The sequence below is a fragment of the Malassezia japonica genome, chromosome 3 (assembly GCF_029542785.1).
Source record: "Malassezia japonica chromosome 3, complete sequence".
Taxonomy (NCBI): Eukaryota; Fungi; Basidiomycota; class Malasseziomycetes; order Malasseziales; family Malasseziaceae; genus Malassezia; species Malassezia japonica.
Genome location: NC_083372.1, coordinates 660,023 through 678,935, shown reverse-complemented (window position 1 = coordinate 678,935; position 18,913 = coordinate 660,023). Strand labels below are relative to the sequence as shown.

The following is an 18,913-nucleotide window of genomic DNA, read 5'->3' as shown; positions in this document are numbered from 1 at the left end:
ATCACACAAGCGGCCATGTGTTCTTCCATGCTGGACTGGACTTGGGAAGTGACAGGATCCCGGCGTTTTGTGGTCCTGCCAGAGGCCGTGCAGCAGCGTAGATCGCTCGTACTGCCGGCCAAGCGAGCGCGGTCGACGCGCATACATTATTTAGAAACCGTGCACCTTGACGTCCTGCTTGGGAATGCCCTCCTCAATCCTGTGGTCAGCCGTAAAAAAAAGAACGTACAGGAACATCGAGATCTTCTGGCGCTGGTCACCCTGAAGCTGGATAACCTGGCCGAGCTCCTCGTCCTCAACGAGCGTGCCGTTGCAAGCAAACTCCTTCTTGAAAGCCTTCAGCAGCTTCTTGGGGTCATACTCTGTCGTCAGAAACATCACGCCACTTACCCTTCGGGAGACCCTGGAGCGTGGTCAGCGTCTTACGACCGTTGCGCTGCTGAATACGGATGTGGACGTAGTTCTGAACCTGGGAAGGCTTCTTCTTCTCTTCCACAATTTCCTCAGCAATGGGTTGGTCTTCGCCAACGTCCGCGAAGGGGTCTGCATATTGGTCAGCAACTGTTCCCGCATCGCAGCATGCTCAACTCGCATTGCCACGATACATACCGTAGCTGGCCAAGTTCTGAATGCTCATAAGCTGTCTGGGGTGTGTTACTGCTTCACTCGGGGAGATGCGAAGACGCTACAAAAGGCGGTGACGACGTCCACTGGTATGTCACGTGACATTCGCTCTCCGCCATGGCGCGACTCGACGGACACAAGCGCAGTGTGGTGAAGCACCGGACGCGCGCGCCGCAAGGCCAGCGTCCCCGCGGTGGATTCTCTGTCGGCGCTACGAATGTGCCGAGCGGTGCATACATCGGCCGCGCAAAGAAGCTCAAGGCGGATCTCATTCATAAAGCCAAGGTCAAAAAAGCCTACAACAAGCTGCTCGAGCGTGAAGGCGCGCCGGCCGAGATGCCCGAGCCGGAAGAGACGCAGGACCTCGGCCGCTTTGCCCCAGAGGACCCTGCTGACGACCTCTTGGAGCAGGTGGAAAAGAAGGACGAGCGGCCACGCGCCACCGCCGAGCGCCCCACGAAGAAAAAGCTGCCCTATTTCCACGCCCCCCCTAAGAAAAAGGAGCCCAAGGCCGAGGGGCCAAAGCGCACGGCCGAGCAGGCCATGCAGGAGCGCGAGGCGCGCCGTGCGCTGTGGAACAAAAAGAGCCCCAGCGCCAAAGGCCGCGCGCGTGGCCAGCCCGATCTTGGCGCGCGGATGGAAGTCATGCTGGACAAGATCCAGCGCAACGCATAGATACCCGTATACATTCTACGTTACGAACCATGTACATCGTAGCGCGCCGTACGGCCGTGGCGCGCAAGGTGCGCATGGAGCTCGTTCAGGCGCGTCGCCTCGGCCTCGAGAGCGTCGATTGAGTTGTGGACGCTCTGCGTGAGGGCGCGGCGCATTTTGCGGTCCATCCCCGGCTCGAGGCGCTTCAGGTCGTCGGCCATCTCGGAGTAGATCTGCCGCTGCCGCACAAAGTCGCGGCAGTGCTGATCAAAGACCTGCTCGAGCACGCTCAGCTCGACAGACGACAGGCGGGGCGCCGGAACCTCGTTCAGGCGGCGCAGCAGCATTTCGGCAGACACCTCGGCCGCCTCGCGCTGCTTGATGCTGGCGCGCGTACGGTCCCTGCGCGTGCGCCGGAAGCTCGGCTCGGCGCCCGGCGCGAGGCCCATCAGGTCGGCGACCATGCGGCAGATTTGCTCGTACCGCTCGTGCGCCGGCGCGAGATCGTCGGCAGGCGCACGGGGTATAGGGTCGTTTGAGGGCACGCGCGGCGCGTACATGCTGTGTTCCTTCTCGTACGGCGGCGTAAGGGGCGCAGCAGGCCGCGTCCCACGCGGGGCATGCGCAGACTGCATCTGCCCCAGCGCGTGCGAGATGCGCGCGAGCTCGTCGTAGAGGCGCGCGATGCTAGCGTCCACGTCGACTGTCTCGGTGGGAGCAGGGCGTGGCGCTTGGTGCTCGGCACGAGGGCTGCGGGGCTCCATCCGGTCAAGACGCGCAGCGAGCTGGTGCACGGCGGACTCGAGGCGCCCCGGCATGCACTGCGCCTCGTGCTCGTAGAACGTGTGCGAGAGTTGCTTGAGCTCGTCTTCTTGCGCACGCAGCGCTCCCTCGAGCCGTGCGACGCGCTCCCCAAGCGTGTCGGCGGCAGCGCCCGAGCCGACCTGCGCGAGCTTCTGCTCCATGTCGTGGATATAGGAGGTGAGCGCACGCAGCTGCTGCTCGACCCAGCGCACGTTTTCCGGGACGTGCGGCGTGCCCTCGTCGCTGTTCACCTTGGTCTCGGCGCTCGAGTGCCGGCTGCTCTGCGGGCTCGGCGCGCGCTTCGGCGGCGTGCGCTTCGGCGGTGCGCGCTTCGGCGGCGCCTCCTCGTCGGCGGCGTCCTCGACGCGAGCGATGCGCGAGATATTCAGGTGCTCTTTTGTGAAGCGGCTGAGCGGCGGGCGCGGATGCCGCGCCTGGCGCTGGCCCTTGCCGCGCGGCGTCGCGAGGAACAGGGTGTGGTTTCCGGTCGACTCGGAAAACATGCGCCCGGCCTGGTCGTCGTCCGACACCTCCGACTCGTCCGAGTACGGCATCGAGCGCCGCAGCTGGAGGCGGCGGGCGTAGTCGCCCCGTGTTGTGCTGTGCTTTAAACTGTTTTCCTGCAAAAACGAGCTGGAGGGGACATGATCCGCAGGCTGGAGGTACATATCAAGCTCTTTCTGGATACTCGCACGCATCCTCTCCTCCTCCGACGCAGGAAGAGAAAGCGACCCCAGCCGCATCGCGGCCATCGTGCGTGTTGCCAAGCGAGACGCGTCGGGCACGCGTAGGTCACGTGCTCGTGCGCACGGTTGCTGCTGGACCGCCATGCCGAAGCCGAGTGTGGCCTTTGTGCACCCCGATCTGGGTATCGGCGGCGCGGAGCGGCTCGTGGTGGATGCTGCCGTGAGTCTTCAGGAGTCCGGGCACAAGGTTTCTGTTATCACGTCTCACTACGATGCCAAGCACGCATTTGAGCCGACGTACGACGGCACACTCCAGGTGGTGCACGCCCAGACGTGCGTCCCCCGTTCCATCTTTCACAAGTTCCACCTACCGATGGCCATGCTGCAGCAACTCTCGCTCGTGTTCCAGGTGTTTTGTGCGGCGCACGGCGCGGCGCTCGCGAAGAACGCCCCGGCGCTGTACGCGGCGCTCAGCAGCGTCCACCCGTCGGATCTCCCGGATGTCTTTATCATTGATCAGCTGCCACTCGCTATTCCATTTTTAAAGCTGCTCTGTGCGCGCCGCGTACTGTACTACTGCCACTTTCCGGATAAGGAGATCAGCGCGTCGCTCGCCCAGCAGCGGGGAACGCAAGGGCTCGCTGCGCTCGTCCGCAGCATGTACCGTCTGCCGCTCGACCTGCTCGAGGAGGTGACGACCGCGTTTGCCGACATAATTGTCGCCAACTCGCAGTTTACCTCGAAGCACTTTCAGCGTACCTTTCCGCGACTGGGCCGCGTGCCTCACGTCGTGTATCCGGGTGTAGACGACAACGCGTACGATGCGATGCACGTCTCGCGTGCCGTGGTCGAGTACGAGGCCAAGGATACCGGCAGCCTCAAAACACAGAACCACACGGTGGTGAGCAAGGTGCTGGGCGTGCGCGATCGGCCGACCTTTGTGTCGATCAACCGCTTCGAGGCTAAGAAGAACGTCGCGCTGGCGGTCGAGGCGTTTGCGCGCCTGCGCCGCGTCTCGGGCGACAAGCAGCTGCGCCTGATCTGTGCGGGAGGCTACGACCGCCGCGTGCAGGACAACATCACGACGCTCGGCGCGCTCCAGGCGCAGGCGACGCGCCTCGGCCTGCCGCACGTCACCGTTTGGTGCAACCAGCCGCAGTACGAGCCGCCGATGTCGCCGCCGTCGGTGAGCGCGGTGCTGAATGCGGCCGTCGTCTTTTTCCCGTCGTTCCCAGGGCCGCTTCTGCACGCGCTTCTCCTGAGCCCCACCGTGTACGGGCTGCTGTACACGCCGACGAACGAGCATTTTGGCATCGTGCCGCTCGAGGCGATGGCATGCGGCGTGCCGGTCATTGCGACGAATACCGGCGGGCCGCTCGAAACCGTCGTCGACGCGGACCTCGACGCGGACGGCGAGCCGCGCGCGCAAGACGCCACCGGTTTCCTGCGCCGCCCTGACCCCGGCGAGTGGGCCGAGTGCTGCTCGACGATCCTCGGCTGGGACACGCCGACGGTGAACCGCATCGCGTCCAACGCCAAGCGCCGCGTGGCCGACGTTTTCTCCGTGCGTGCGATGGGCGCTGCACTGGAAAAGGACGTCGATGCGCTCGGCAAACAGGCAGCCGTGTCGCTGCCGGAGCGTGCGCGTGCGCTGGTCCTTGTGCTCGTCATAGCCGCGCTGCTGGGAGCGGGCATTGCGCTGGTGCTGTATCTGGCGCTGTGCTATTGGTAGCTACATCTCGGTCCATCCCGTCCCCGACTGGCGCTCGCCGGTGACGAGTGTCAGCACAAAGACCAAGAGGTTCGCCGTAAAGCCCATACCGAAACCGCGGAAGAGGTTGCGCAGGCCGCCGAGCGAGCTGTAGACGCGCTCGACCAACGTCTTGGGCACGTCGCTGCGGTGCCGCACGTACGACACGATCGACGTCTCTTCGGTAATGATGCGGTACACCGCGTCAAACACGCCGGAATACGGCGCAGGGCGCGTCTCGACGCACGTCCGCAGGCCGCAGCGCGCGGTGTTCGCGTGGCGCACCGGGGGCAGGCCGCCGACACGCGCGGGGCGCAGTGGCTCGTGGTACTGCAGCTGCAGGCGGCGGCGCACCGTCTCGACCGGGAGCGTGATGCACAGCGAGAGCGTCGACAGGACGAGCTCGGCGAGCGCGTACGACACCGGCACAGAGCTGGGGTCGAGGTGCAGCACGTTCTCAATAAGCAGGGGCGAGCCGAGCGTCAACAGGGGGCGCAGCAGATAGTCCAGCACAGTGGGAACGAGCAGCGTGGGGTGGAAGTAGGTCGTGCGCCATCCCCCCTCTTCGCGGAGGATCGTGCGCAAGGCGGTCAGAGGGCCGGGGTACTTGCGGTGCATCGGGAGCGTCGACTGCGCGACGAGGCGCGTGCGCACCAGGTCGAGCGGCGAGAGCAGCACACCGGTCACCAGGTGCGAGACCATGAGCATCGTCAGCGTCGTCACAGGCTTGGGCGAGAAGGCGATCGGCATCGGGTTCATCGCCGTCGGCGCAAACAGCGAAAAGAAGCCCGAGATCAGTGGCTGGATCGTGTTGGTCGACACGTCGAGCAAAAAGGTGGTGAGCGTGCCTTTCCACAGCGCCATCCAGCCCTCCCTGCTGCGCGCAAGCGTCTTGATCATCTCCCACACGCCGCCTTTCACGACGAGCGGCATGACGTATTCAGGGCGGGCGTCGCCATCGTCGACGCCGCTGCGCATCACGTAGCCCTGGTCGTCAGTCCGACGCGAGCTCGTCTGCTTCTTGTCCGACGCGGGGGCAGACATGTCGCGGAAGTAGGTATCCGGATCCGCGTCGTCGTCCGCCTCAGCATCCGCCTCGTCCCATCCCCGCTCGTCCGACCAGGGGTCCTCTTCCATCTCAATTGGGGGGGGGCGGGGGGCGGCGCCTTTGCCTGAGGCGTGCATCTTCTCCCAGACCTGCTCCTTCGGCACCCATTGCACCTGGAGAAGCAGTTTCCCGACCTCGAACGGCATCGCGAGGCAGGTGCTCGTAAACTGCAGCGCGGCACTCACAGCGAGGCCTTTGACCACAACACCGGCGGACAGGCGCTCGGAACCGCCAAACGACGCCATATCAGGGTCACTCGAGAGGTAGCGGTTCTTCGCCGCATGGGGCAGCGCCATCGACGGCGCACTGTCGACGCCACGCACGGACGCCGATGCCGCCTCGCTGCCCGGCGCGCGCGTCGCATTCAGCATAGGTGCAGTCGCGACAAAGGACAGCTCATCGCGCGGCTGGTGATACGGCCGCAGCCGGTGCGTCTCCGCGGAATCCATCGAGGAGGGAGCGGCTACGGCGTCGCGTGGCGCGTGCGTGACTATCGAGAGGGGCCTACTAGGGTATTGGGTATGTTGGCGGCATGTTACCATGCCCCGGCCGCCGCGCTGCATGCGCATGGCAGCGGCAGACGGAGCTACAGTGAGCACAGGCAGCATGCTCCTAGAGTACATTGCGCGCTAGTCGCGGCTGGCCGAAGCGTGGCGGGTATGGGGAGTGGACGCGTGTGTGGGCTGCGGCGGCGCGCGGGTCTCGCGGCCACGCTCCTCGCCATCGCTGTGCTTTGTCGCTTGCTCGTTCATCGTCTTGCGCATCTCCTCAACGTCCTGCTTCGTGAGCGAGAGCGCGGTCGGCGGCCGACGGATCATGGTCGCGACCAGGAGGAGAGTCACGTGGAGAAAATTTTGGTTCGCATCTCACCAGCATGGGCCGAGGAGGTAGGGGCAAGTTCCGTGGCCGCGGCCGCGGCCGCGGCGGACGCCAGAACCGTGGCGACGGCGAGCGCCATGGCGCATACACCGCTATCGACCAGACGAACCCCAAGTTTGAGTCGTACTACCTGGGCCAAGAGATTCTTCCGCGCGAAGAATGGGACACCTTTTTGGAGACGATGCGCGCGCCGCTCCCTACCACGTTCCGCATCACGTCCGGCAAGCCGACCTCGCGCCAGCTCTTGGATGCGATGCAGAACATTTACCTGCCGTTCCTGAGCAACGTCGAGTTTGAGGGCGAAAAAATCGCGCCGCCCCGCCAGCTCGAATGGTACCCCGAAGGCCTCGGCTGGCACCTCGACGTGCGCAAGAACGTCCTGCGCAAGTCGCCGGAATTCAAGCGCTTCCAGCAGTTCCTCGTGCACGAGACGGACGTCGGCTCGATCTCGCGCCAAGAGGCCGTGTCGATGCTTCCCCCGTTGTTCTTGGACGTGCGCCCAGAGCACCTCGTGCTCGACATGTGCGCCGCGCCGGGCTCCAAGACCGCGCAGCTCATCGAGGCGATCCACTCGCCGGTGACGTCGCAGCCCGACGCGTTCAACCCGATGCCGCTCGGCGCGGTGGTCGCAAACGACTCGGACACGAAGCGCGCACATATGCTCGTGCACCAGGCGCAGCGCCTGCCGTCGCCGAACCTGTGCGTGACGAACCTGGACGCAAGCAACTTGCCAAACGTCCAGGTCTCGTGGAAGGGCGAGGGCGCGACCGACAATGTCATCCAGCGCGAGCTCAAGTACGATAGGATTCTCGCCGACGTCCCGTGCTCGGGCGACGGCACGCTCCGCAAGAACCTCGCGATCTGGAAGGACTGGACAACCGGAAACGGCGTCGGCCTGCACTCGCTCCAGACGCGTATTTTGATTCGCGGCCTCACGCTCCTCCGCGCGGGCGGCCGCCTGGTGTACTCGACCTGCTCGCTGAACCCTATCGAGAACGAGGCGGTGGTCGCCGCAGCGCTGCGCCACTTCAAGGGCGAAGTCGAGCTCGTGGACTGCTCGGACATGCTCCCGGCGCTCAAGCGCCGCCCGGGTATGACCTCGTGGAAGGTCGCGCCGGGCCGCGGCGCGCACCTCTTTGGCAAGGACGCCGAGGACGAGGCTCGGAACGCCAAGGCCGAGGGCGACGAGGCCAAGGACGACGCCGAGGACGAGACAAAGCTGCCGCCTATCCCCTGGGTCGAGTCGCACGAGGCGCTCCAGACGCTCGATCCCGAGCTGGCGGCGCGTGTGGCGCCGAGCCTGTGGCCCCATGGCGACGAGAAGGAGCTGAACATTGAGCACTGTGTGCGTGTGTATCCCCACATGCAAAACACGGGCGGCTTCTTTGTCGCGGCGCTCGTCAAGAAGGAGTCCACGCCGGAGGAGTCCGTGTCGATGGCGCCGGGTATGGTGCGTGCGATGCAGGCCGCGTACTCGGAGGAAATGAGCAACAAGCGCAGCGCCGAGGATGCCTCGGAGCCCGCCGCAAAGCGCGCGCGCTCCGAGGCGGAGCCCGAGGCGGAGGCCGCCGTCGCCGCCGAGCCCGCGACCGCCGAGGCCACGCCCGAGGGCGAAGCTGCCGAGGCGCCTGCCGACAAGCACGTCTCGGACCGCAAGGCGGCCAACCGCAAGCGTTCGCAGCCCGAGGGTGTCGTGATCGGTGCGGGCGGCATGCCGTACCGTGAGGATCCGTTTGCGTACGTCAATCCCCACAATGTCGAGATCCAGTCGTGCATCGAGTGGTTCGGCCTGCACGACTTCCCGGTCGGCAACCTGCTCGTACGCAATGCCGAGCAGGTGCCGCTGCGCAGCATCTACCTCACTTCGAGCTCGGTGCGTGCGATCGTCGCCGGCGGTGGGCCGGGTCAGGGCGTGCACCCCACGCTGAACCCGATCCGTCTGCGCCTGCTCAACTGCGGTGTCAAGGTCTTTGGCCGTCAAGAGTCTGTCTCGAAGGCAACGCAGGCTAGCCAGGCGGCCGAGTCGACGGATGGCACTGCGACGCGCCGTGACAATGTCTCGGCGACGTTGACCTGCCGCTGGCGTGTGGTGTCGGACTCGCTGCACTCGATGCGCCCGTACGTGAGTGACAAGGTGGTGATTCCGGCGACGCTGTCGGACCTTGCCTTCTTTATCAAGCAGTACTACCCCATCCTGGAGTCGGTGCCGGGCTCGGTGGGCGAGCGGATCCGCAACTCGCCAATGGGCAGCTACATCTTGGATATTAACCCCAGTGAGCACGATGGGCACAAGCTCACGGTGCGTCTGTGCTACCCTATTTGGCGCTCGATTGCGTCGGTGAACCTCATGCTCGACAAGCAGGAGAAGAGTGCGCTGTCGTTCCGCCTCTTTGACACGGACCTATCCGACCCCGAGGGCCAGCGCCAGTTCTCGTCGAACCCCCAGGGACGCAAGAACAAGGATAAGATGGTCGAGGAGGCAACCGAGGAGGCGACCGAGGAGGCGACCGAGGAGGCGACCGAGGACACGATCGAGAAGGACGTCGTCCAAGAGGCGGCCGAGGCCGAGACTGCCTAATACGCATAGTGTATCGCTCCAATGAATATCTATTTGTATGGTATGGAAGTGGATCAGGCAGCGTGTGCATCCAAAATAGAGTTTGCCCCCAACCAGGCCCAGTGACCCCCTGGACATGCCCCAAACACAGCCGAGACGCTGGAGCGAAGAGCAAAAAAGTGCGCCAAGGGGGAATCGAACCCCCGGCACAGCTACATCTTTGGGATGGCAAAGCTGTATTTTACCACTAAACCATTGGCGCGCGGTTGAAATGGGGATGTGTAATTTGCATATTTAACCGCCCTGCATGACGAGGCCTCCACGCCGTGCACCCAACCCTGACCAGCCGTTCATAGAAACATCGTTTGGGATATGGGATAGCTACATACAGGGTCACTCTTTGCCAGTGAACCAGTTCCAGGCACGTCCAAACATACGTGCGATTGAGCCTAGAGAAATCAATGTCAATGGCTCTTCGCAACCTGGGACCGCCCAGCGCACCGGGCGGCCCAACTCAGGACGCACCATCGTCTTTGCTCTCCTTGGTCTTGTCATCCGACTCGTTCTTCTTGTCCGAAGCACTTGGTTCAGGCTTCTTCTCGGACTTGTCCTGCTTGTCCGTCTTGGACTTGAGCGCCTCGGTCACAGGACGCGAGACGCCTTCCACGTCGTCCGCAAAGGCCTGCAGCAGCTCCTTTTGCCGCTTGGTAAGCGACCTAGTGTTAGCGTATCGATTACGTGAAACGTACCTCGGTATCGTTACATCGAACTGGACCATCAGGTCACCGTTCGATTCATAGTTCTTGCGTCCGTTCAGGCGAGGCACACCGCGGCCACGGAGCACCATCTCCTCGCCGACCTGCGTGCCAGGAGGAACGCGGACATCCACCTCGCCGTTAAGCGTAGGTACGCGGACTTTTCCACCCAGCACAGCAGTGTAGAAGGGAATTTGTGCCGGGTAAAAGAGGTTGGTGCCCTGGCGGCGCCAGGTGCGGCTCGGCGCGACATTGATGCGAACGTACAGCGAGCCCGGCGGCCCGTCGCCCATCAGCGGCGCATCGCCTGCGCCTTCCTGGCGGATGCGGTAGCCGTCATCAACACCGGCTGGGATGTTGATGGTCATCGAGCGCTTGGCCTTGACGCGGCCCGCGCCGGCACACGAGTTGCATTCGTCGCCTGCAGCGACCTTAGAGCCAGTGCCACTGCACGCAGGGCACGTACTGGCCATCTGGAAACCGCCCTGGATGACAAACGTGCGCGTGCCGGTTCCGTGGCACACCTCGCACGTCGTGCGCTTTGCCTCTGGCTTCAAGCCCGAGCCGGTGCAGGGATCGCAGCGCTCGACCTGGTTCACTGTGACGGTGCGCGTCGTGCCTTTGCACGCCTCTTCGAACGAGATGTTGACCGCGGTATCGATGTCTTCGCCGCGCATGTCGGCGCCGCCGAATCCGCCGCGGGTCGAGCGCGCGCCGCCGCCGCCGAATGCGCCACCAAAAAGCGACTCAAAGATGGACTCGGCGCTGCCTGCCGAGTGGAAGCCGCCAAAGCCCGCGCCACCGAAGCCGCCCGCGCCGAACGGCGAGCCGCCACCGAATGGATTGAAGCCGTGCGCGCCGGGATCCGAGCCATCCGTGGTGCCGAATTGGTCAAAAGCGGTGCGCTTCTTGTCGTCGCTCAGGAGGTCGTAGGCGGCCTGGATGTCGACAAACTTTTCCTTGGCACCTGGCTCTTTATTGGTATCCGGGTGGAACTTTTTCGCAAGCTGGGTCAGTGGGCGTGGCGACGTACCTGGTAGTACGCAGCCTTGATATCCTTGGTGGATGCGTCCTTCTTGACGCCGAGCGTGCCGTAAGGGTCCTTGGGCACGTTTGCGCAGGCGTTGCTCGCGCTGAACAGGCGAATGCTGCTGCGCAGCGCAGACGCACGCTGGGCGGCGAGCGCATCCTTCCGGCTGCGTGTGCGCGCGGGTGGCGCAAGGGTGGTAAGTGCGTGTGCGTTGGCTGGCGTGGGCGCGTGCTGGGATGTAGACGCACGGGGAAGAGCCCTGAGGCTCGCCGACGCCTTCCCAACACTCCCTGTGCTACGTTGGCCGAGTAGGGATCCGGGCATGAAAAAGGAGGGGTACAGCACAAGGGCAGCACCGTTTAAGGCTTTGCGATGGAAATTCCGGTTCGCCTCGGACCACCCTCTGGAAGATTCTTTCTATTGGCAAGGGTCGCTCCGATTTCCCACGTGGCCGATCGGCTCGCGGCCCTTACAATTGGGCCGGCGGCGCGAGCTTCAGGGCGGCGAGGAAGGCCTGCGAATAGCTGCGTCAGTAATGCAACGCGACCTACCGCTCGCATTGGTCAAATACAGTAAAAAAGGCACCGTCGCCGAGCTGGTGTGAGCGTGATTACAACGTACAAAATAAGGATCGTAGATCGTCTGCTTGTCATCGCTGCCATGAGCCTCGCTAAAAGTACGTACAATTCGGAAAAGAGCATGATCCTGGGGTGAGCTACCGAGTACGTACCGTGCCTTGGACCCCTTGGGCTGCATCGACTTGAGGTTCTTGATGTTGTTCGAGCTGGGTAAGCCTCCACGCCGTGCACCTACTCCATGCCAAAGATGTAGTCAAACTTATTAAAGTCGGCCGGCTTGACACCGCGCGCAAGCGAGTTGATCGGGATGTTGTTCTCCTTGCAGATCTTGGTCGTGCGCAGGTCGGGCTCCTCGCCCTCGTGGTAGTCCGCCGTGCCGCACGAGTCGATCACGCCAAACTTGTCCTGGACATGGCTGCGCTTGACGTACTCCGCAAACACCGCCTCTGCCATGGGGCTACGGCAGATGTTGCCGAGGCAGCAGAACAGCACGTTGATCTTCTCGTCAGAACCGGCCATCGTTGTCAGAGGAAGCGCACGGCCTCGCACAGGCCTGCTGACGTAAATGGCTCAATTGGCCCTATTTCGCGCTTTCTACATACGGCCCAAGGCGGCCAAGGAGTGGAGGAAGGCCGCCGGGGTGAGAATCTCGGTGCTGCCGTAGGTGATCTGCTTCGGGCTGCTGGTGCCCGGGGCCACGCCGCCGTTCGCGGCAGCAGATCGCGTGACGTATTCCTGGAGGTTGGCGTACTCGACATGGCCACCTCCGCCGACCACAAACACGATCGCATGCGCAAACGGCTGGCGCGCCTTGGCGCCGCCCGGCGCCATGGCCGTGCCCCGTCCACGTGGCTGCCGCGGGTCGATGTACAAGTAGTCGTCGGTCTCCTGGAGCGCCTGCGCGTTGCTTGCGGCGGGGTCCATGATCGAGGCCACAAGGCGCGTCACGGTAAAGTCCTTTTGCGCCGGCAAAAAGTTCTTGACGCCCGCGACGAGATTCTCGAGGCGCGAGTCCTTGAGGCGGTCCGTGAGGCGGCTGCCCAGCGAGCTGAAGCCCTTGAACAGCTCGCCGCCGCTGCCCGGCATCGGCTGCGGCGCGGTGGCCGCGAGCGAGAAGCGAGTGAGCTCGCGCACCTTTTTCGCGTAGACGAGCGCCGCGAGGTCGGCGCCCTGCTCCCGGAGCACGCTTTCAAACTCCTCGACGTCCTTGGGGGTCAGCGCGGTGCTCGGCGTAGAGAGGTAGTAGATCAAAAAGAGGCGCAGCTTGTCCTCGGGGTTCTGCATCTCGGGGTTTTTGATCGCGTCCATGATGGCGCCTTTCGACTGGCGCGCGATCGCCTCTTCCAGCTGGTAGAGCTCGTCGAGGCCGCGCGTCTTGATGCCCTGGAGAAGCGCCGTCGCGATGTTCATGTGCGCGTCGATCGTCTGCTTGCGTGCGGTGAGCTTCGGCAGAGCGGTGACCGCCGCCTTGAGGTGCGACGCGTTCGACGACGCGTCGAGCTGCCCGACCTCGTCCATGCTGCTGATGCCGGTCGACCGCATGATCTCGTTCGCCTCGGTGCGGTAGCTGTTCAGCTCCGCGTCGATGTCCTCCGCAACATGGGGGAAGGGCAGGTCCGCGTTCTTCGCCCAGAAGTAGTCTTTGGCGTCCAGATCGTAGGAGCGCTTGGCCGCCGTCGGCTTCTCGGGGTCCTGGACCGTGACACGGTTCAGCTTGGTGTCCAGTACGTCGTGCACCAGCGCCTGGTAGGTCCAGGAATGCGCAATCATCGGGACCAGGTCGACGTTGCGGTCCAGCAGCACAAGCACCGGACGGGTATGGTTCCAGGCCGCAGCACCCGCACTTCCGGGCGCAAAGAGGCCGGTCGCACTCCGCGAGCCGGCCGTCTGCTCGCGCAGCTTGGCCTCGAGCTTGCGCGCGACCAGCTCGGCGGCGCTGCCCCGGGGTGCGCGGATGATCGGCACGGTGCCGATCGTCGCAAGCATCGAGAGCAGGCCGCCGGCGATGCGGTCCGTCTCTGCCTCGACCTGCTCCTGGCCCAGACCAGGGTGGTGCAGGCGCTCGTAGGTCGTCGGCACCCGCTCCGGCGCCGCGCCGCGCACCGCCGGCGCCCGCGAGCGGGGAAGGAGCTGGAACAGGCTCGGCTGGAGCACGATAAAGTCGAGGAACTGGTCGTATACTTGGCGCACCTGTGCGCCGTTGCCGCTGCGCGCGACCTGCTGCGCGAACTCGTCCAGGAGCGGCTTGGGCAGTGCCGAGGTAAAGTTTACGTAGGTCGACTCGTACAGACGCGCGCCGACATCCTTGGCGACCCGCGCAATGTTTTCGCTCGTGGGCGAGACAAAGTAAACGGCCGGCACGTCTGGGAGCGCCGGGCGCTCGGAATGCAATTGCCTGGGTCAGCGGTGGGACGTACAGATGGAGCGTCACGCCGTTCTCGCGTAGGTCCTGCACACGCAGCGAAGTAGAAAGAATATCCGTGCTCGTCTGGTCCATCACCAGCACCTTCCACACGGGCGGGGCCTTGGGGAGACTCGTCGCTCCTTCCTCCTCGCCCGTGCTCTTGCTGGGCCCCATGTGCGAAAAGTTGGGGTCGTTAAAGTTCAGGAGCGAGACGAGCGACCGGAACTGTGCATTACGCAGCACACCCGTCGTCTCCTTCGCTCCCGCGCCACTGTATGGCACTGCGCCTGGGGCCGCGCCTGCTGCGCCAGCCGATGCCATCCTCGCGCTCTGGAACGCCGCGCGACGGGTCGGCCACGTGGAGGAGAATCCATTTGTCAGCAGCCGGTGATTGAGCCGGCCGGCCGCGTGGGGAAAAGGTGCCTTGCGGAATTAGCGTAGTGCCAAGACCCATCATGAGCGACAGCGAGGACCTTGCGCCCCAGCAATGGGACCAGCGCCTTCGGGACCTCACAGAAGTGGTGGAGATCGGGCCCCTTCTCTTTGAGAGCATGTCCAACGTAGGTCGACGTGGCTCACCCAGACTTCGTACCGCCCTGTTGCCGGCCGCTCCGTCTTTGGCGGTCTTTTGATCGCGCAGTCGATGAATGCGTCGATCAAGACGGTTCCACCAGAGTTTGAGCTGAATGTGCGTACCTTTTAGGGCTGACGCAGGAAACGCACGGCAAGTTTTTGAGCCCCGGAAAGCTCGAAAAAATCCAGTTCCGCGTCGCGAAGTTGCGTGACGGCCGCTCGTACCTCACGCGCCGCGTGGACGCGTGGCAGGGGGACCGTTTCATTTTTACGGCATCCATGTCCTTCCAGATTCCGGAGCCGAATCAGCCGCAGTACTACGCACCCCCGCCGGTCATCAGCGCTTCCGGCGATTTTAAGCTGATGCACACCGTGCCGGACGGCCACAGCAATATCCCGAAACACGTTCTGCTGCCCGAGATGTGCCCTCCGGGCACGAGCCGTGTCGAATGGGGCCTGAAGAATTTGCCCAAGGACCACGCCATGTATCCGCTGCTGGTAAAGGCCCACAACGACCAGATGTGGCTCCCAGTGGAATTCCGTCCTGCTGTGCCGACCATGTATACCAAGACCGGTGTCATCCAATTCGGCACGACCCTCGCGTACTGGATGCGTTCCAAGGGACCGTGCGAGGGCTCGGACAACTACCAGCGGGCTGCGCTGGGCTTCCACATCGAGTACGTCGCCCCGCTCACACAGCCAATTCCTTCTGGGTAACATGCAGGCGAATATTGACAAGGGAAGAGTGACCATGATGGCGAGCCTCGACCACACCATGTGGTTCCACAACTCGTTCCATATGAACGACTGGCTCTTGATGGTGGTACGTGCACTTACTCACCCAGATCGAAAACCAGTCCGCAAGTAACGGACGTGCTCTTGTTCTCGGCCGCATCTACCGCAGCGACGGCGTGCTTATTGCTACTGCGGTACGTCGCCCTACTCACCCAGATCCAAGAGGGCGTGTTCCGGTACAAAGAATCCAAGCTGTAGTCGTCTTGTGCCCTTTCCGGCACCTCCACATCGTAGCATGGCCGCGCTTCGCACGATCCCTGTCCTGGACAGCGTGCCGAGCTACGAGGTATTTCTCGTATGTAATAGGTCTGATACAGAACGAGTACCTGCTGCCGAATCGCCCGGTACTTTTTCCGGCGGCGCTCGTGCGGGACTGGCCGGCGTATAAGGACCTGGTCCGCGACGGTGCCGTGGATTGGGAGGCCCTTTCCGAGCGCTACGGCGACCACAGCGTGCCGGTCGTCATTGGCGAGGGCGAGGCGGCGAAGCGCGAGGATATGGCGCTGCGTGACGCGGTGCAGCGTATCCAGCACTCGTCCCAGACGGCCTACATCAAGGACTGGCACTTGGTACGCACGGCACGTACCGACGCGCGCGCACGGCAGGCGGACGATACGCTTGCGCGCCGCATGCCATACCGCACCCCGTTTGTCTTTGCCGATGACTGGATGAACAACGTGACGCCGCCGGCCGCGCCGAGCGATGCGTACGCGTATACCCCCGACGCGTGGCTCGTGTCCGACCCCCACACCGACCTCACTAATGACGATTTCCGCTTCTGCTATGCCGGCACCGCACATTCGAGCACGCCGCTGCATCGCGATGGTATGTCGCTTGCCTGACACAGTTTGTACGTCTCGTTCCTCACGCAGATACCTCCTACTCGTGGTCGACCAACATTGCCGGACGCAAGCGCTGGCGCCTCTTTGCACCCGAAGATGCGCCCCTCTTACGCCGTACGTTGCGCGACTTATGCAGGCTTCCCCGACCAGCGCACGTCCGAAATCGCCCCGTCGTTCGCCGAGATGGAGGCGCGGCGTGCCGCCGGGCGCCTAGGGCACTACCGCGACGGGCGCGACGGGTGGCCCGGCTGGGACGACGTGCGCGTGCGCGTCTATACGGTCGAGCAAGAGGTACGATCGCCGACTCACGCAGCCCGGCCAGACGATCTTTGTCCCTTCCAACTGGTACCACGAGGTGGAGAACCTGACCGACTGCCTGAGCGTACGTCGCTCCTCTTACGCAGCTGAACCACAACTGGTGCAACTCGGTGAATATCGTGAGCATGTACAACGCTATGGAGGACGAGGTGCGTCGGTTTTCTGACACAGACCGACGACGTCGCTTCCGCCCTCGACGACGTGCGCGACATGCTGCGCACCTCCAATCCTACCGACTGGGAGCCCGAGTTTGTGCGCCTCGTCCAAGATATTGTCCAGCAGGATGCGGGGTGGGCCTGGGACGGTTTCTGGCACATGGTGCTGCACAACGTCCAGCACCCCTCGTGCGCGGTACGTCGTCCTCCTGACACAGTCGTCTCTCCGTCCTAGTGACGAATGGGTCTACGCGCAGGTCCGCACCATTGCTGCACGCTTTGCGCAGCGACCGGAATCCCCGCACCTTCCGGCTGCGGTCCATGCACGGCTCGGCTTACTGGGCCGCTGTGGAACCGAAAATGAATTAGTCAGCGAAGAGAGAAGAAAGTGACCCGGTCGGAGTGTGTTGTACTTCTCTCTCGCTTAGCTCGGACCGTTTGCTATGAACCCCTCTGCGTTTTCTCACACTGGATACTACCGCCCTGAATCTATTTTGCCGCAAGGCACAAAGAATGGGCGCCCGTACTGGGAGTCACTCGTACCTGATTCGGTGCAGCGGCCGCCGGTGTCGTCGGTCGCCTCGCCCGCCCCGGCTACGCCTTCGTCGCCCTTGCCGGCGATGCTGGGTGCGATGCGCTTAGGCAGCAGCGACTCGATTTCGACCATGCCGTGGTCGCCCGAGAACCAGCAGTGGTTGTACTTGGACCCCAACGGCAATGTCCAAGGACCCTTTCCAGCGACCTCCATGCAGTCGTGGTACGAACAGCAGTACCTCTATATGGATCTGCTGGTGCGCCGCAAAGAAGATCCCCAGTTCCGTCCGCTGTACTCGGTTGTGCAGGAGACCAGCGACTCGGTGACACCGTTCCTGGTTCCACCGCCGCTCGTGCGCAGCACACCGCACACACCGACCTTGCCGACAGGGCGCATCTCGGTGCCGCTGAGTACCGCCGCGACGCCCGAGCCCGAGGCACCGGCGTCGCAGCCCAAGCCTGCATCGCAGCCTGTTGCTACGGCTCCTCCGGATGCCACTCCGTCGAACCTCTCGCCGGAAGATTTGGCAACGACACTGCGCGTCATGAAACAGCTCGAGACCATGCTGCAAGGCAATGGGACATCTGAGGCTCAGATCACGCAGCTGCTCCAAAAGGCGATCGTCGCTGCCATGCCGCATGCGAATGCGGCGGGCATTGACGAGATGCAGAATGCCATGCGCGAGCAGCGTGAGAATGGGGGCTCGACACAAGAGACTGCCAGCACGCCTGCGCCAGACTCTGCACAGGATACCCAGCCCCCGCAAGATACCAAGCCTGCAAAAGAGGCACCCAAGACCGCCAAGGCCCGGCGTGCGGCCAAGGAGGAAGCGGCCAAAGCCGAGGCCAAGGGCCAGCCCAAAGGGGAACCCAAGGGCGAGCCCAAGGACGTGGCGAAAGAGGCGCCTGCCGAGCAGGCGGCGGCACCGGTGCGTGCCAAGCCCGAGGCCAAGTCTGCGCCGTGGGCGTCGCCAGCGCCGCAAAGCACACAGCGTTCACAGACCGCGCCGAGCCTCCGCGAGATTCTCGAGGGCGAAGAGCGCGAGCGTGCCTCGCGTGTCGCCCAAGAAAAGGCGGTGGCTGCCGCGCGCATTGCACAGGAGACTACCGCTGCACCTGCAAGCCCCACGCCGCGCGCTGCATCCGGCGCCGCATGGAGTATACCCAACAAGACCCCTGCGGCCAAGTCCCTGTCCCAGATCCAGCAGGAGGAAAGTGTGATGGCGCAGCATGCCAAGGCTGCACAGCCTCCTCGCCCGACGGGCTACAGCAGCTCGGCAGTGCGTGGCGTGGAAACGGTGCGCCACAACGAGCCCTGGACCAAGGTCGGCCCCCAAGGCAAGGCGATGCCTGTGCCGCCCAAGCCGCAGCCACAGCAACAGCCGCAGCCCAAGGTGCAGAGCCACAAGCCTGCGCCCGCCCCCGTCGTGGCGCCCGCTCCGCCCCCTGTGTCCGCGCCTGCGTCCGACGGCTGGGAGGAAGTGGGCGACGGCTGGGTCACCAAAAAGACCAAGGGCCAAGTGCGCCGCGATGCGCTTAGCCAGATGAACGATAGCATTCCCCGTCCGACCGGTGCGCCGGCGGGGCTCACTGCGCCGCGACGCATGGCGCCGTCCGCGACGCCGCTGCCTCCTTCTACCGAGTTCCTGCGGTACTGCCGCAGCCAACTGGGCGATCTGCGTGCCAACGTCGACGACTTTATCGACATGCTCCTCTCCTTCCCTCTGACGCCCTCGCCCGAGACGGAGGAGATCATTGCCGAGGCCGTCTACGCAAACAGCAGCACGCTCAACGGCCGTCGCTTCGCCGCCGACTTCCTCGCGCGGCGCAAGCAAGACGCATTCCGTGCAGTTGCACTGTGAATAGC

The 18,913-nt window shown here is 63.9% G+C and overlaps 11 protein-coding genes and 1 non-coding gene across 12 annotated transcripts; 5 read left to right on the top strand and 7 right to left on the bottom strand.

Annotated features, from left to right (window-relative positions):
- Positions 1-150: 150 nt before the first annotated feature.
- SUI1 (Eukaryotic translation initiation factor eIF-1) lies at positions 151-637 on the bottom strand (the record flags this gene model as incomplete). Its single annotated transcript, XM_060266141.1, has 4 exons — positions 151-199; positions 230-362; positions 391-543; positions 610-637. The coding sequence occupies 4 exons, from the start codon at positions 635-637 to the stop codon at positions 151-153; spliced, it is 363 nt and encodes a 120-aa protein (XP_060122124.1).
- Positions 638-741: 104 nt separating this feature from the next.
- MJAP1_002197 (uncharacterized protein) lies at positions 742-1,299 on the top strand (the record flags this gene model as incomplete). The annotated part of the gene is made up of 1 exon (XM_060266140.1): positions 742-1,299. The coding sequence occupies one exon, from the start codon at positions 742-744 to the stop codon at positions 1,297-1,299; it is 558 nt and encodes a 185-aa protein (XP_060122123.1).
- Positions 1,300-1,319: 20 nt separating this feature from the next.
- On the bottom strand, positions 1,320-2,834 carry MJAP1_002196 (uncharacterized protein; the record flags this gene model as incomplete). The annotated part of the gene is made up of 1 exon (XM_060266139.1): positions 1,320-2,834. One exon carries the CDS (start codon positions 2,832-2,834, stop codon positions 1,320-1,322), a length of 1,515 nt encoding a protein of 504 aa, XP_060122122.1.
- A 76-nt stretch (positions 2,835-2,910) lies between these two features.
- Positions 2,911-4,500, top strand: MJAP1_002195 (uncharacterized protein; the record flags this gene model as incomplete). The annotated part of the gene is made up of 1 exon (XM_060266138.1): positions 2,911-4,500. One exon carries the CDS (start codon positions 2,911-2,913, stop codon positions 4,498-4,500), a length of 1,590 nt encoding a protein of 529 aa, XP_060122121.1.
- MJAP1_002194 (uncharacterized protein) lies at positions 4,501-6,075 on the bottom strand (the record flags this gene model as incomplete). The annotated part of the gene is made up of 1 exon (XM_060266137.1): positions 4,501-6,075. The coding sequence occupies one exon, from the start codon at positions 6,073-6,075 to the stop codon at positions 4,501-4,503; it is 1,575 nt and encodes a 524-aa protein (XP_060122120.1).
- A 180-nt stretch (positions 6,076-6,255) lies between these two features.
- MJAP1_002193 (uncharacterized protein) lies at positions 6,256-6,444 on the bottom strand (the record flags this gene model as incomplete). Its single annotated transcript, XM_060266136.1, has 1 exon — positions 6,256-6,444. The coding sequence occupies one exon, from the start codon at positions 6,442-6,444 to the stop codon at positions 6,256-6,258; it is 189 nt and encodes a 62-aa protein (XP_060122119.1).
- Positions 6,445-6,500: 56 nt separating this feature from the next.
- Positions 6,501-9,083, top strand: NCL1 (multisite-specific tRNA:(cytosine-C(5))-methyltransferase; the record flags this gene model as incomplete). The annotated part of the gene is made up of 1 exon (XM_060266135.1): positions 6,501-9,083. The coding sequence occupies one exon, from the start codon at positions 6,501-6,503 to the stop codon at positions 9,081-9,083; it is 2,583 nt and encodes an 860-aa protein (XP_060122118.1).
- A 159-nt stretch (positions 9,084-9,242) lies between these two features.
- On the bottom strand, positions 9,243-9,324 carry MJAP1_002191. Its single transcript has one exon. It is a non-coding gene; the product is annotated as a tRNA-Gly (tRNA).
- Positions 9,325-9,576: 252 nt separating this feature from the next.
- MDJ1 (mdj1 protein precursor) lies at positions 9,577-11,944 on the bottom strand (the record flags this gene model as incomplete). Its single annotated transcript, XM_060266134.1, is given in 10 exon segments — positions 9,577-9,778; positions 9,801-9,811; positions 9,826-10,824; positions 10,851-11,013; positions 11,321-11,371; positions 11,399-11,442; positions 11,469-11,502; positions 11,532-11,552; positions 11,578-11,631; positions 11,661-11,944. 10 exon segments carry the CDS (start codon positions 11,942-11,944, stop codon positions 9,577-9,579), a joined length of 1,863 nt encoding a protein of 620 aa, XP_060122117.1.
- A 75-nt stretch (positions 11,945-12,019) lies between these two features.
- SLY1 (Vesicle trafficking between the ER and Golgi) lies at positions 12,020-14,150 on the bottom strand (the record flags this gene model as incomplete). The annotated part of the gene is made up of 2 exons (XM_060266133.1): positions 12,020-13,820; positions 13,843-14,150. The coding sequence occupies 2 exons, from the start codon at positions 14,148-14,150 to the stop codon at positions 12,020-12,022; spliced, it is 2,109 nt and encodes a 702-aa protein (XP_060122116.1).
- A 134-nt stretch (positions 14,151-14,284) lies between these two features.
- On the top strand, positions 14,285-15,395 carry MJAP1_002188 (palmitoyl-CoA hydrolase; the record flags this gene model as incomplete). The annotated part of the gene is made up of 6 exons (XM_060266132.1): positions 14,285-14,389; positions 14,413-14,517; positions 14,544-15,079; positions 15,102-15,225; positions 15,248-15,331; positions 15,354-15,395. 6 exons carry the CDS (start codon positions 14,285-14,287, stop codon positions 15,393-15,395), a joined length of 996 nt encoding a protein of 331 aa, XP_060122115.1.
- Positions 15,396-15,432: 37 nt separating this feature from the next.
- MJAP1_002187 (uncharacterized protein) lies at positions 15,433-18,908 on the top strand (the record flags this gene model as incomplete). The annotated part of the gene is made up of 8 exons (XM_060266131.1): positions 15,433-15,492; positions 15,515-16,022; positions 16,070-16,153; positions 16,176-16,330; positions 16,353-16,421; positions 16,444-16,506; positions 16,529-16,708; positions 16,941-18,908. 8 exons carry the CDS (start codon positions 15,433-15,435, stop codon positions 18,906-18,908), a joined length of 3,087 nt encoding a protein of 1,028 aa, XP_060122114.1.
- Positions 18,909-18,913: the final 5 nt, after the last annotated feature.